General features: G+C 47.3%; 1 protein-coding gene across 1 annotated transcript in view; it reads left to right on the forward strand.

Annotated features, from left to right (window-relative positions):
• Positions 1 to 11,740, forward strand: part of KSR2 (kinase suppressor of ras 2) — a 405,360-nt gene that overhangs the window by 332,603 nt on the left and 61,017 nt on the right. The window contains exons 12-15 of the mRNA XM_004379037.1: positions 16 to 57; positions 693 to 765; positions 3,828 to 3,876; positions 6,298 to 6,665. Coding sequence (XP_004379094.1) covers positions 16 to 57; positions 693 to 765; positions 3,828 to 3,876; positions 6,298 to 6,665 — 532 coding nt within the window. The remainder of the gene's footprint in view (positions 1 to 15; positions 58 to 692; positions 766 to 3,827; positions 3,877 to 6,297; positions 6,666 to 11,740) is intronic.

Consider the following 11,740-nt stretch of genomic DNA (forward strand, 5'->3'; position numbering starts at 1 on the left):
TCTTTCTTTTGCAAGCATCCCACTACTACAAATACAAGCAGCAGTTCATCTTCCCAGGTGAGTTGTGCGAGCCGGAAACAGCCTCTTCTCAGCAAGCTGGGCTGAAGTGCAGGAGTTGCTGGAAGAGAGTGGAGGGGAATGTTGTTGGAGTGGACGAGGTCAAAGAGGGTGTTAGTGGAGTCCCCCGACCCAGGACAGTGACTGGATGTGGAAATCGAGAATGAAAGGGCGGGAGGTCCCTAGGGCACAATGGAAAAGCCTTGAGACGGTGGTCTGCAGGGGAAGGACAGGCAAGATAAGGAGGGGTCCAGAGCCGTGCGGGAGGGGAGAGAAGACCAGAGGGGCTTGAGTTGGGTACTGAGAGACATTAAACTGAGCAACCTCATCATCCCAAAGAGAACTCAGGAGGGAGGAGGATTCATAGCTGACCAGATGGATCCAGTCAGAACCTTGGGGGTTCTGGCAGTCCCTTAGTCAGTGGTGGGGAACTTCATGCAGAATATCATCTGGAACTGGTGCATCTGAAAAGATAAAGTCTAGGTGGTCGATGAAGGAAGAAAGGGGATTGGCCAGCTCCAAGGACCCACCATTCAGGTGAAAGTTACTGATTGCCAGCATCTCCCAGGAATCAGGCTTTTGGGGTGGTGTGGCCTCCACGTTTGGTTTCTCACTGTCCAATCTCTGGTTTTCAGATGTGGTGCCAGTGCCAGAGACACCAACCCGGGCGCCCCAGGTCATCCTGCATCCGGTGACCTCGAATCCAATGTAAGTGGAACAGAGAGCTCCTTCCTCCTGCCAGGAGCCCTTTAGTTGGCTCAGTATTCCTAGATTCTTTCTTCCTCTTCCTGAAATTGAGGGGATGGGGAGGGGCTGGGGGAGAAGTACAAGAAGGACAGAGAGGCCAGGGGAGTGACAGGGGCAGAGAGAGTGAGACACAAGCTGAGACACAGGGGCCGAGAAGCAACACTGACCACCATGAATCAGCTCTGCCTGTGTTCCTTGGACCTGCCATGTGATTTCCAGGGCCAGACCATTTTCTTCGGACCTCTAGGCCCTCCTATGATCAGAAAGACAACTTTCCCTGGGTGATAACTAGAGCTTAAAGGAAGGGCAGTGATTCAAAGTCACTCCCCTCCTTTTAAAAAATATAATTTAACTTTATATCAAGGATTGGAAAACTACAACCCATGTGACAAATCCAGCCCGCTGCCTGTTTAGAAATAAAGTTTTATTGGCACACAGCCACGCACATTTGTTTACATATTGTCTGTGGCTGCTTTTACGCTACAGTAGCAGAGTTGAGTAGTTGGCAACAGTGGCCATATGGCCTGCAAAGCTGAAAGTATTTGCTATCTGGCCTTTTATAGGAAAAGTTTACTGACCCCTTGTTGTACTATTATAAAAATTATTAAGCTCATTTTAGAAATTTTAGAATATTCTATTTAAAAAAGCAAGGGAAAATAATCATTCATAGTCCCACCAGTTAGCATCTTGATGTGTGTTCATTCTGTTCGTATTTTACATAGTTGCGATCCACAGTTTATGCAGTTTCTATTCTGCTTTTTTACCCTTAATGTTATAAAATTTCATTTTCCACATTATTCCAGACTGTTGATAAACATTGTGTTTAATGACTGTAAAACATCATATTGGTACAGAATAATATCCTTTACCATTTACTTATTGCTGGATCTTACATACTTCCCCTATTTTACTCTTATAAACAACACTGCAAAGAACATCTTTATGTGTAGCATCTTTAGGATACAGGCTTGCTTTCCAGGTGGTCTATTGCTTATGCAAGGTTGGTGTGAAATCACCTTTCTCAACTTAGCTTCTTTGGTTGTGACCAAAGTCTGGAGCAGACTAGGGACCTAATTTCAATTTGTTTGGTTTCCCAACTCGCCTTTTTGCCTACTTGGTTTTTCCTTCTGCCTCCTCTAACTTCTGACCCATATTATCGATTTTGTTAAAGCCCCAAATGGTACGTCTCTGAAATCAAAGCAGCAGCAATTTGCTGGGGCACATTGTGCTGACATCTAGCTCAGGATCATTTCTCTGCTGCACATAAACCAATTTCACAATTTGTGCAAGATGAACTCCAGGTCATTAACTGACAGTCCGGGAGCGCCAGAGAAAAGCAGAGTCAATAGCCGCCTGCGATCTGCTTAAATGTGCATGGAGTGATGGGAACGAACTCTTTGCAGAAGGGAAATAATTTAATCACCCTGGCTGCTGTAATCCTGCCGTGATGCAGAGAGGATGGCTTGTCTTGTTGTCACGTGCGAGGAGGGACTCCAGCTGCCCTTCCCGCCCGAGTCTCCCCCAGTGTGTCAAGTCCCCAACACATCAGCTGTCACTGTGCAGTTTCGCTCTGTCCTGTAGCCTGGACTATAAATAATTGGTTAATATGATGGCAAATGCCACTTTGTGACTCACACTTCTTGCCCCTCCTTTTAGTCTGTGTGGCCTTTTAGACTCCGCTTTACCAGGAGCCCCTTCAACAAGTCTCTGTCTGCAAGGTCTGCAGCATCCTGGGGTCTGAGACCCAGAATAGGGGAGGTCCTCAAGATGAGGGAGTCAAGGGGACTCTGCTAAGCTCCCGCTGGGGAAATAGAAAAGGCAGCATGATATTCACTGGGATTTCCTCCTCCCACCAATTCCAACTCTTCTGTGCCTTCAGCAGCCCAGTTACTTTCTCCCCACTACACCCTGCAGACATGCACACATCCTCTACTCTAAAAACACCCCCAAAACACACCTCTAACACACACTGTGCCCCACATCCCCATCACATGCCACGTACTCCGGCACTCCCCTTGCACCCCAATACATACCCAATCACATCACCAACATACAGTATGTTCCCCAGTACTCTCAGTATGTACCCCTGACTCATACACACACAGGAGAGTCCCTACACAGAACACAGCCCATAATATCCACACAGTGCTTGGTGTGTTCTTGGTACTCACACACACAGACACGGTGAGTTCCCCCAGCACCCATACTCAGCAAGCGGACGTATTTAGACATGTCTAACTACTACATGCGTGCACACACATACACACACACACTCCTGGATCTCCTAGTGCAGTACAGCCTCACTTCAGCTTTCTTCTTCATTCTCATTCCACAGATCCTGATGCAATGCGATGGCAAGGTCCAACTCAAACACTGTGAACTTTCCAAATATATCCAGTGATTCTTCTCTCCTTGGAATTTCCACCATGCTCCATTCATCCATACCTGACTTTTGGCCCTTGTCACTTTTACCCTCTGTGCACAATATCTAAATACTTGCTTTAGTTCCTTCAGTAGTAATGTGTTTGCTTATGGTCAGGAGCCATGCTGGTTTCACCTCTGTATCCCTCTGAGGACCTAGCACTGTTCCTGGAATGTAATTCTAGTCGAATGAATGAATGAACGAATCAGCAGACAAACAAATGAACGCTAAAATCCTTCCAAAAGATTCTGACTCTGAATCAACCTTAGTAGATCTGATGCATTCTCTCTTAGCAAACACCTCTTCTCCCTGAGGCGTGTAGGCCAGTTTATAAGGAAGCTTCTGCATTGGTGGGAACCAAAGCAATACTGAAAAATGAGTCCCGAGCAGCCCAGAAAATCTGTTGAAAACAATGTCCTTGCGCACTGCTTCTTTATGGCGAGGTTGTGGATTAGTGCAGACATGTGGCATTGGCGTGAAATGTGAGGTAAGGGCCTGGTGGTGAGAACTTTGTATTTTGGAATTCTCCATCCCTGGATAAACTCAATGCATGGCCCTATCTTCTCACCTAGGGGTCACATTTGTTTTTCTTTCTTTAAAGCTTGGAAGGAAATCCATTACTTCAAATTGAAGTGGAGCCGACCTCAGAGGTAAGAAAGTGAGAACGGTGAAGTAACTTTTTCCAGGGGCTACCCAGAATGTAGCAAAGCCATTTGATGTCTTTAATGACGCAGAGGGCTTGGGGCGGGTGGGGGCATGCGGAGGCCCTGTTTGATGGATGTTCTAACTCAGGGACAATTAACAAGTGCCAGCCCCTCCCGGCACCAAGCCTAATGGGCCGTTATACGGCGTGCATCACGGAAAAGCAAGTTGTGTGGAACCTGGGAAGAGATTTGCATTCTTAGTTGAAAAATCAGCTCAGAGCTGGATAACTACTGAAGAGGTTGTGCCCTACTGCCTCTGAAAAAATAATGCGGGGAGGTGGGGATCTCGGGGACGCCAGGCTTGGCAGAGGATTGAGAATGGTCTGGGGCTTCTTCCCACCTGTCAGAGCAGACAAATGAAGTGTTCTGACCTCTCGGCTCTGCCAGTATGTCCCAGGCTGGAAGGAATAGAGTAAGAGTTTCCAGAGAAAATCATGGCCTTTTCTGGAACTATGCGCTGTTTGGAAGTGATTCTGGGGGGAAGCCAGGGTTTTCTGTGTCCTTGCTTCTGAGTGTGTGGGCGGGGCTACCTTGCTCAGGTGTTTTGGGTCAGGTAGACCTGCAGCACTCAAGAGGCCACCTTCTCAGGGCTGCCTCGGCGGGCCCCGGAGCCTCTGAGCGTCCTCACTGGCTTGGTCACCTGCTGCTCCCACACTCCAGCCGAAGAATCCAAGAGGCAGGGCACTCCTGCCCCCGGCAACCCCAGATACCATGCTGGGAAGGTGGGTCCCTTGAGGGCTTCACTATACTGGTTGTCACATCTAAGTGTGCCTGAATCACCTGGGCGTGTATGTTAAACATGCAGATTCCAGGCCCTCACCTGCTGAGAGTTAGACTCAGTAGGTCTGAGTGGACCCAGGATTCTGAATTTTCTCAGGTATGGGGGTGGGGGGGTTGATACAGGTGGTCAGGTATATACAAAAAACCGTCTAAGCCTTATTGTCATTTAAAACCTCACACCACCCCCCGAGGCAGCTTTTATCACCCCTACTTTACCACGAAGAAAGGGAGGCTCAGAGAAGTGAAGTGCCTTGTCCAAGGTCACACAGAGGCCAGATTCAGGTTCTGGCCTGCCTGTGAAGCCCATTCTATTAACGTCACATGGGGACATCAGCGGTTCAGTGGTAGAATTCTCACCTTCCGTGTGGCAGGCCTGGGTTTGATTCTCGGCCAGTGCACCTGCAGCGTGGCCACCTCCCGTCTGTTAGTGGAGGCTCGCGTGTTGCTGTGTTGCTGAATAAGGTCTCAGCAGGGCTTCCACACTAAGATGGACTGGGAAGAAAGACCTGGCGATGTACTTCAAAAATCAGCCAATGAAAACCCTATGGATCGCAAAGGTTCAATCCGCAACCAGTCAGGGGAATGGTGCAGGACCGGGCAGCGTTTCGGTCCATTGTGCGTGGGGTCACCATGAGTCGGGGCCAACTGAATGGCAGCTAACAGCAATGTTAACCTCACACCCTAAGGTCTCCTGCGCTCCCTGGCTGCACTAGCAAGTGCTGCTGCAGGACCCTGGCCTCTTCCAGTTTCTGACTCATCAGTTCAAATTCCTTGGGGGAGGCAAAGGCACTTTCTATTGAGGACGGTGATATGTTGTATGCAGATACGTGCTGTTCCTGTATTTTAGCCTGTGATCTTTATCACGGAGTCCCTGGGTGGCACAAATGGTTAACTTGCTCCCTACTAACTATAAGGTTGGAGGTTTGAGTCCACCCAAAGGCACCACGGAGGCAAAGCCTGGTGATCTCCTTCTGAAAAACCAGCCTTTAAAAACTCTGTGGAGCACAGTTCAACTCTGATACACGTAGGGTTGCTATGAGTTGGAATTGACTGGCCGACAACTGGTTTTGTTTTGTTTTAATCTTTATCACATGCACATCAACAGGCAAGTCAAAACAGTGGAGTTGAATAGGAAGGGCATCAGATATTAAGAGCGGAGAGACCTAAATTTTAATCCTACCTCTTCCTGGCTGTGGGACCTAGAACAAGGTACTTCCTAGGTGACCCACCCACCCGGTTTACCTGGGTCTGAGGGCTTTTCCTGGAATGTGGGCATTCCAGTGCTAAAACTGGGACAGTCCTAGCAAACCAGAGTGAGTGGTCCCTCTAGCACTTCTCCTTTCTGAGCCTCTGTTTCCCCCTCATCAGGCATAGGAGAGTTGGGCTATAATGATGCCCCTTTTAGCTCCTTCACTGTATGATTCTAGACAAGAGCTACCCGAGGGAAAAAGTGAGCACGTGCACACCAGCCGGACACGCACAGAGAGACGTGTTCAGACCCACTCACGCACAGGGCCCCCAGCAGGACCTCGTGGCAAGGCTGGGCAGTGGCAGGAGTAGCTCTGACCTCTCCCTCTCTGGGCACAGAATGAAGAGGGCCACGATGAGGCCGAGGAGTCCGAGGATGACTTTGAGGAGATGAACCTGTCCCTCCTCTCAGCCCGGAGCTTCCCGCGCAAGGCCAGCCAGACCAGCATCTTCCTTCAGGAGTGGGACATTCCCTTCGAGCAGCTGGAGATCGGTGAGCTCATCGGAAAGGGCCGCTTCGGGCAGGTGTACCACGGCCGCTGGCATGGCGAGGTGGCCATCCGGCTGATAGACATTGAGAGGGACAACGAGGACCAGCTGAAGGCCTTCAAGCGGGAGGTGATGGCCTACAGGCAGACGCGGCATGAGAACGTGGTCCTCTTCATGGGCGCCTGCATGAGCCCGCCCCACCTGGCCATCATCACCAGGTCAGTCCCACCTGGGTAGGGCTGGGGAACCCTGCTGGGCTCCCCACGCATGAATTCACAAAGATGTGCTTCTGGCATAGCTGGAAAATGAGAGTTCTGGTTAATTGAGCACTCTGGCTAAAAGAGCTTTACCATTCACCAGCTTAGATGACTTTGAGATTTACGATTCCAGAAAATACTTTCGATGCTAAAACTCTTTAGCCTAACAGTGCCTTGGAGAGAGCATTAAATGGGGAGTGAGAAAAGCTGGCTCTCATTCCCTCTCTGTTCCAAGCATTTGTGTAACAACACCTTTGAGACTCATGCTCTCCATATGTAGAACTGAGTGGATTCGACTAAATCAAGGGTCGGCAAATTTTTTCTAAAACAGGCCTAATGGTAAATATTTTCAGCTTTGTGAACCATATGGCCTTTGTTGTAACTGCTCAACTCCACTGTTGTTGCACAAAAACAGCCGTAAACATATATAAACAAATTAGCGTGGCTGTGTATGCCAATAAAACTTTATTTACAGAGACAGGCGGCGGGCCAGATTTGTCCTTTGGGCCATAGTTGGTTGACCCCCAGGCTAAGATTCTGGTGAATATTATCCTGGCTTTCTTTAAAGTTTCTGAGCACATTTGCAAGAATTTACCATTGTTGTTATGAATAGCCAGGATCCGTGGCCTAAGGTTGCACAGAAGAGGTCTTTAGCAGAGAACTGACATTAAAAAAGGTCAGATAACAGTGACTTTCTTGGAATCGCTCTCTCTAACCTCACCCAGTGACGTGGGGTGTTGAAAACATAAATACCTTTGCTTTCAGTTGAATAGTTGAAAAACAATCCTTTGGCCATTTTTAAACGCTGGCATTTGCTCCCCCTGTTGGATTGAGATTCGCCACAACAGTGATGTTCTTAGTATGGCTTATGATGTCAAGGGTCAATTAGGAGCTCCCTCCTTCCCATACTCAAGTAGTAAGATCCCAAATACACAAGACTCGTATCTTGGCAGGTGTGATAGCAGGAGCTGTGGACTCAGGGAAGGGTTGGTGTGCCTTTGATCAGTTCTCTATTGACACAAAGCCTCTTTGAGTCCATTCAGATGATCTAGGTGATCAGTTGTTGTTGTTAGCTGCTGTTGGCTCTGACTCATGGAGACCCCATGCACAGTGGAACTGAATGTTGTCTGGTTCTACACCATGTATGCTCAAGTCCATTGTTGTCGCTACTGTGTATTTTGAGTGCCTTCCAACCTAGATGATATTTTATTGTGATCTGTAGGGTTTTCAGTGGCTAATTTTTGGAGGTAGGCCACTAGACCTTTCTTCCTAGTCTGGCTTAGTCTAAAAGCTTTGCTGAAACCTGTTCATCATGGGTAGCCCTTCTGGTATTTGAAATACTGGTGGCATAGCTTTCAGCATCGTAGCAATAAGCAAGCCCTCACAGTATGACAAACTGACAAATGGGTGATCCGTAGAAGGTGTGTTATTTTCTCTCACCATTGATATTGCAGTTGGTGGGTTGACTAGAGCCCACATGTAGAATGATAAGTGCTTGCAAAAGACTGGAGATCTAGGGAGGGCCATTCGCCTTCCATAAACCAGGGTTAAAATGGTAATTCTCAACCCTGCACAGGACAGAGGTAGCCCACAAATAATCAGCCTCGGTAATATTAAGGAGTGGAGCTGTTCTGGTTATGTGAGTGTTATCAGTAAGCTTTTGCTGAGTGACAGACTATCACCAAACTTGGTGGTTTCGCTCTATTCTGTGGACAGTTCTGCTCTGAGCCAGGCTCAGTAGCTGGGCTTATGTATGTGTCTGCGGTCAGGTGCCAGTTCAGCAGGGTGCCCTCACTCACATGTCTGCTGGTTGGCAAACTGTCAGCTGTGGTGCCTGTCCTCTCCCCTTCATGGCCTCTCATCCTCCAGCAGGCTAGCTCGGGCTCATTCCCATGGTGGTCTCAGAGTTCCAAGTACAGCAGCAGATCAAGTCCTAACACACAAGTGCTTTTCAAGCCTCTTCTGGTGTCATATTGGCTAGTGTCCATTGGCCAAAGCAAGCCACATGGTCAACCTAGATTTTCCATTGGTTGCTGTCAAGTCATCTCTGACTCATGGCAACCCGTGTGAGTCGGATCACAATTGAGATCCATAGGGTTTCCACTGGCTGATTTTTCAGAAGCAGATTGCCAGACCTTTCTTCCAAGGTGCCTCTGGGTAGACACAGACTTCCAACTTTTCAGTTAGAAGCCAAGCATGTTAACCATTTGCACCACCCAGGGACCCCACCTAGATTCCAGGTGTGGAGAAACAGACTGTACCTCTTGATGGGAGGATCTGCAATGTCGCATTGCAAGAACAAAGATGCAGGAGAGGGAAAATCTGTGTCCATTTTCATAATCTACCAGAGTGAGACCCTTGGTTTTCTTTCCTGTTCCTTTTCTTATCCAGTACGTCATCTTCTTTCAGGGGGCACTTTCCCCTCCCTTTCGTTGGGATGTACAAGTTGATAAGAAAGAGGTTTGGTGATGTTTTCCCGAGCACTGTCCTTCCTCCCACACCTCTGACCAGTCGGTTACTCCAACTTTCTCTCTGGTGAGATCTTCACCTACTGACCTGGTAACTCCTCTTTTTTACATCCCTAAATTAGAAAGTGAGGCATTGGTGGTTCAGTGGTGGAATTCTCACCTTCTATGCAGGAGACCCAGGTTTGACTCCCAGCCAATGGGCCTCATGTGTAGCCACAACTCATCTGCTATGATGCTGAACAGGTTTCAGCAGAGCTTCCAAACTAAGACTAGGAAGAAAGGCCTGGCAGTCTACAAAATCAGCCAATGAAAACCCTATGGATCACTTCTGGGCAACATGACGCTATAGTTAGAAGCACCACTCCATCCCTCCACAGCAAAGATCAGAAAAACTAAGTCAAACAGTCACATGCCAATCCTGAAACCCTAACCATCAAATGAAGAGATAAAGAACTCAACCAAGCACCAAATGGAATAAGAAACTAACCAAGAACGGAGCGTGAGGAGAGATACATGCAGAGGTCCCCTATCAGCTACCGCAGCATGGATCCGCCATCCTGGACTTCTATCAGAGATCAGCGAACAGGAGGTACAAGAAAGCAGGTTCACGGAGCTTCCAGCAGGAGACAGAACAACTGGTAACCCACCATATAGGATTTCCCACCCCGCACCCTTCTTCACCCCGGTTTAGCCTCCTCTGCTTCCTGCAGCCACGGTCTGTTGGCCGGGAAGCACGAGCTTCCCCCCGGTACAGCTTGGATTCCACCCGCCTGCACTGGCCAGCTCCCTGAGTGCCATTTGTTGGCTGCTGGTGTTGCTTTTTTCCGCTTCTTTAGATTTCTTCCTTACCTCTCACCACCTCTCCCTCCTTTCTCTCATATACCTGGCTCCGTGCAGCATCTTTACTTCTTTCTGAAAGGCTGCAAAACACCACTCAACTGTGAAACTGCTTCCCGGCCTGTGTCGCCACGCTGGTGGGACCCCGGGGCTTTTTTGTTTGTTTGTTTGCTCTGATTTGTTCTGTTTTGATTTGTTTGTTTTCTTTTTCTTTTCTTGGATTGGGAGCCCCTTCTAGCCAGGCAGTACCACGTGGAAGCTAGTCCCTTACTCTACACAGATGCAGAGGGACATCCCTGGGGGCATTTCTTTCTTCTTGTTTGTTTTTGGGTTTTTTTTTTTTTTTTCATTTCTTTGTTTAGTCTTCCTGTCTCTCTTATTCCCTTTTTGTCTTTCTTCATTTCTAGTTTCTTGATTTATTTATGTTTTTCTTTTACCCTTTTTCTTTTTTTTTTCATTTTTGTTTTTCTCCATTTCTCAGTCTCTCATCTCTCCACTCCAATAGCAAGCTCCCTTGGCACTCTTTTTTGTTTGTGTCTATGTCTTTGTCTCCTGTTCCTCTCTCCTCTCTCTCATCATTCCCATACCCATCTTAGCTCCACACATCACAGTCTACCCCTTCCTTCCTGCCTAACTGCACTATGTGCTGAACATCACACTCCCAAGCAGCACAGGCACAGCCTACTGGAACCTGCCCTGCACTGATTCCCGGTCTGCACTGTCAGCCCTGGTACGTGCCACAAAAAACCTATCCCAGAAACTCCCCTTCAGCTGGACCTGCCCTGCTGTACCATACCTGAGTGACTGACCCTGCCCATTGCAGAAGGAGGTGAAAAGTATCATGCCCACAGACGAGCAAACAACAAAGAATTCACAGCCCGCCTGCTCAGGCATAACCAAATAAAACAAAAAATCAGGACGAAACAAACAAATCTACACTCACTGAATGAGGAAAATAAACACTGAATGCCCCAAAGACAGCAGACAATATCAAAACATTTACAAAAACAAGACAGGATGGTTCCAGTAGATGTCCAAAATAAAACACCAGATGACTTTCCGGTAGAAGAAAAGGCACTAGAATTTCCTGATAGGGAATTCAAATCTCTAATATTCAGAATTATCCAAGAGTGGAAGCAAAAAACAGACAAAAATGAGGAAAAAATAGACAAATTCATGGAAAAGGCAGACAAATTCATGGAAAATACAAGCAAAAAAAATGAAGAATTCAAGAAAATAATACAGGAACAAAATGCTAAAATAAATTCACAACTATAAATCGTACAAAAACAACAATTAGAAATCCAAAAGATAAACAAGATTTCATAAAGGGACAGTGTCATAGAAGGGCTGAGGAGCAGATTTGAAGCGATGGAAGATAGGATCAGCAAAATTGAAGACAAACACTTGGCTACAACTCTGTTTGAGGAAAAATCAGAAAAAAGAACAAAGAAAAATGAAGAAACCCTGAGAATTATGTGGGATACAATCAAAAGCAAAAATTTTCAAGTGATTGGAGTTCCAGGACAGGGGGAGAAAAGAGAAAATGCAGAGAGGATCGTTGAAGAATTGCTGACAGAAAACTTCCCCAATATCATGAAAGATGAAAAGCTGACCATCCAAGAAGCTCAGTGAACCCCATGTAGGATAGACCCCAAAAGAAAATCACCAAGGCATATCATAATCACACTTGCTAAAACCAAAGACAAAGAATCCTGAGAGTAGCTCAAG

This window comes from Trichechus manatus, unplaced genomic scaffold (genome assembly GCF_000243295.1).
Source record: "Trichechus manatus latirostris isolate Lorelei unplaced genomic scaffold, TriManLat1.0 scaffold00061, whole genome shotgun sequence".
In the NCBI taxonomy this organism is placed as follows: Eukaryota; Metazoa; Chordata; class Mammalia; order Sirenia; family Trichechidae; genus Trichechus; species Trichechus manatus.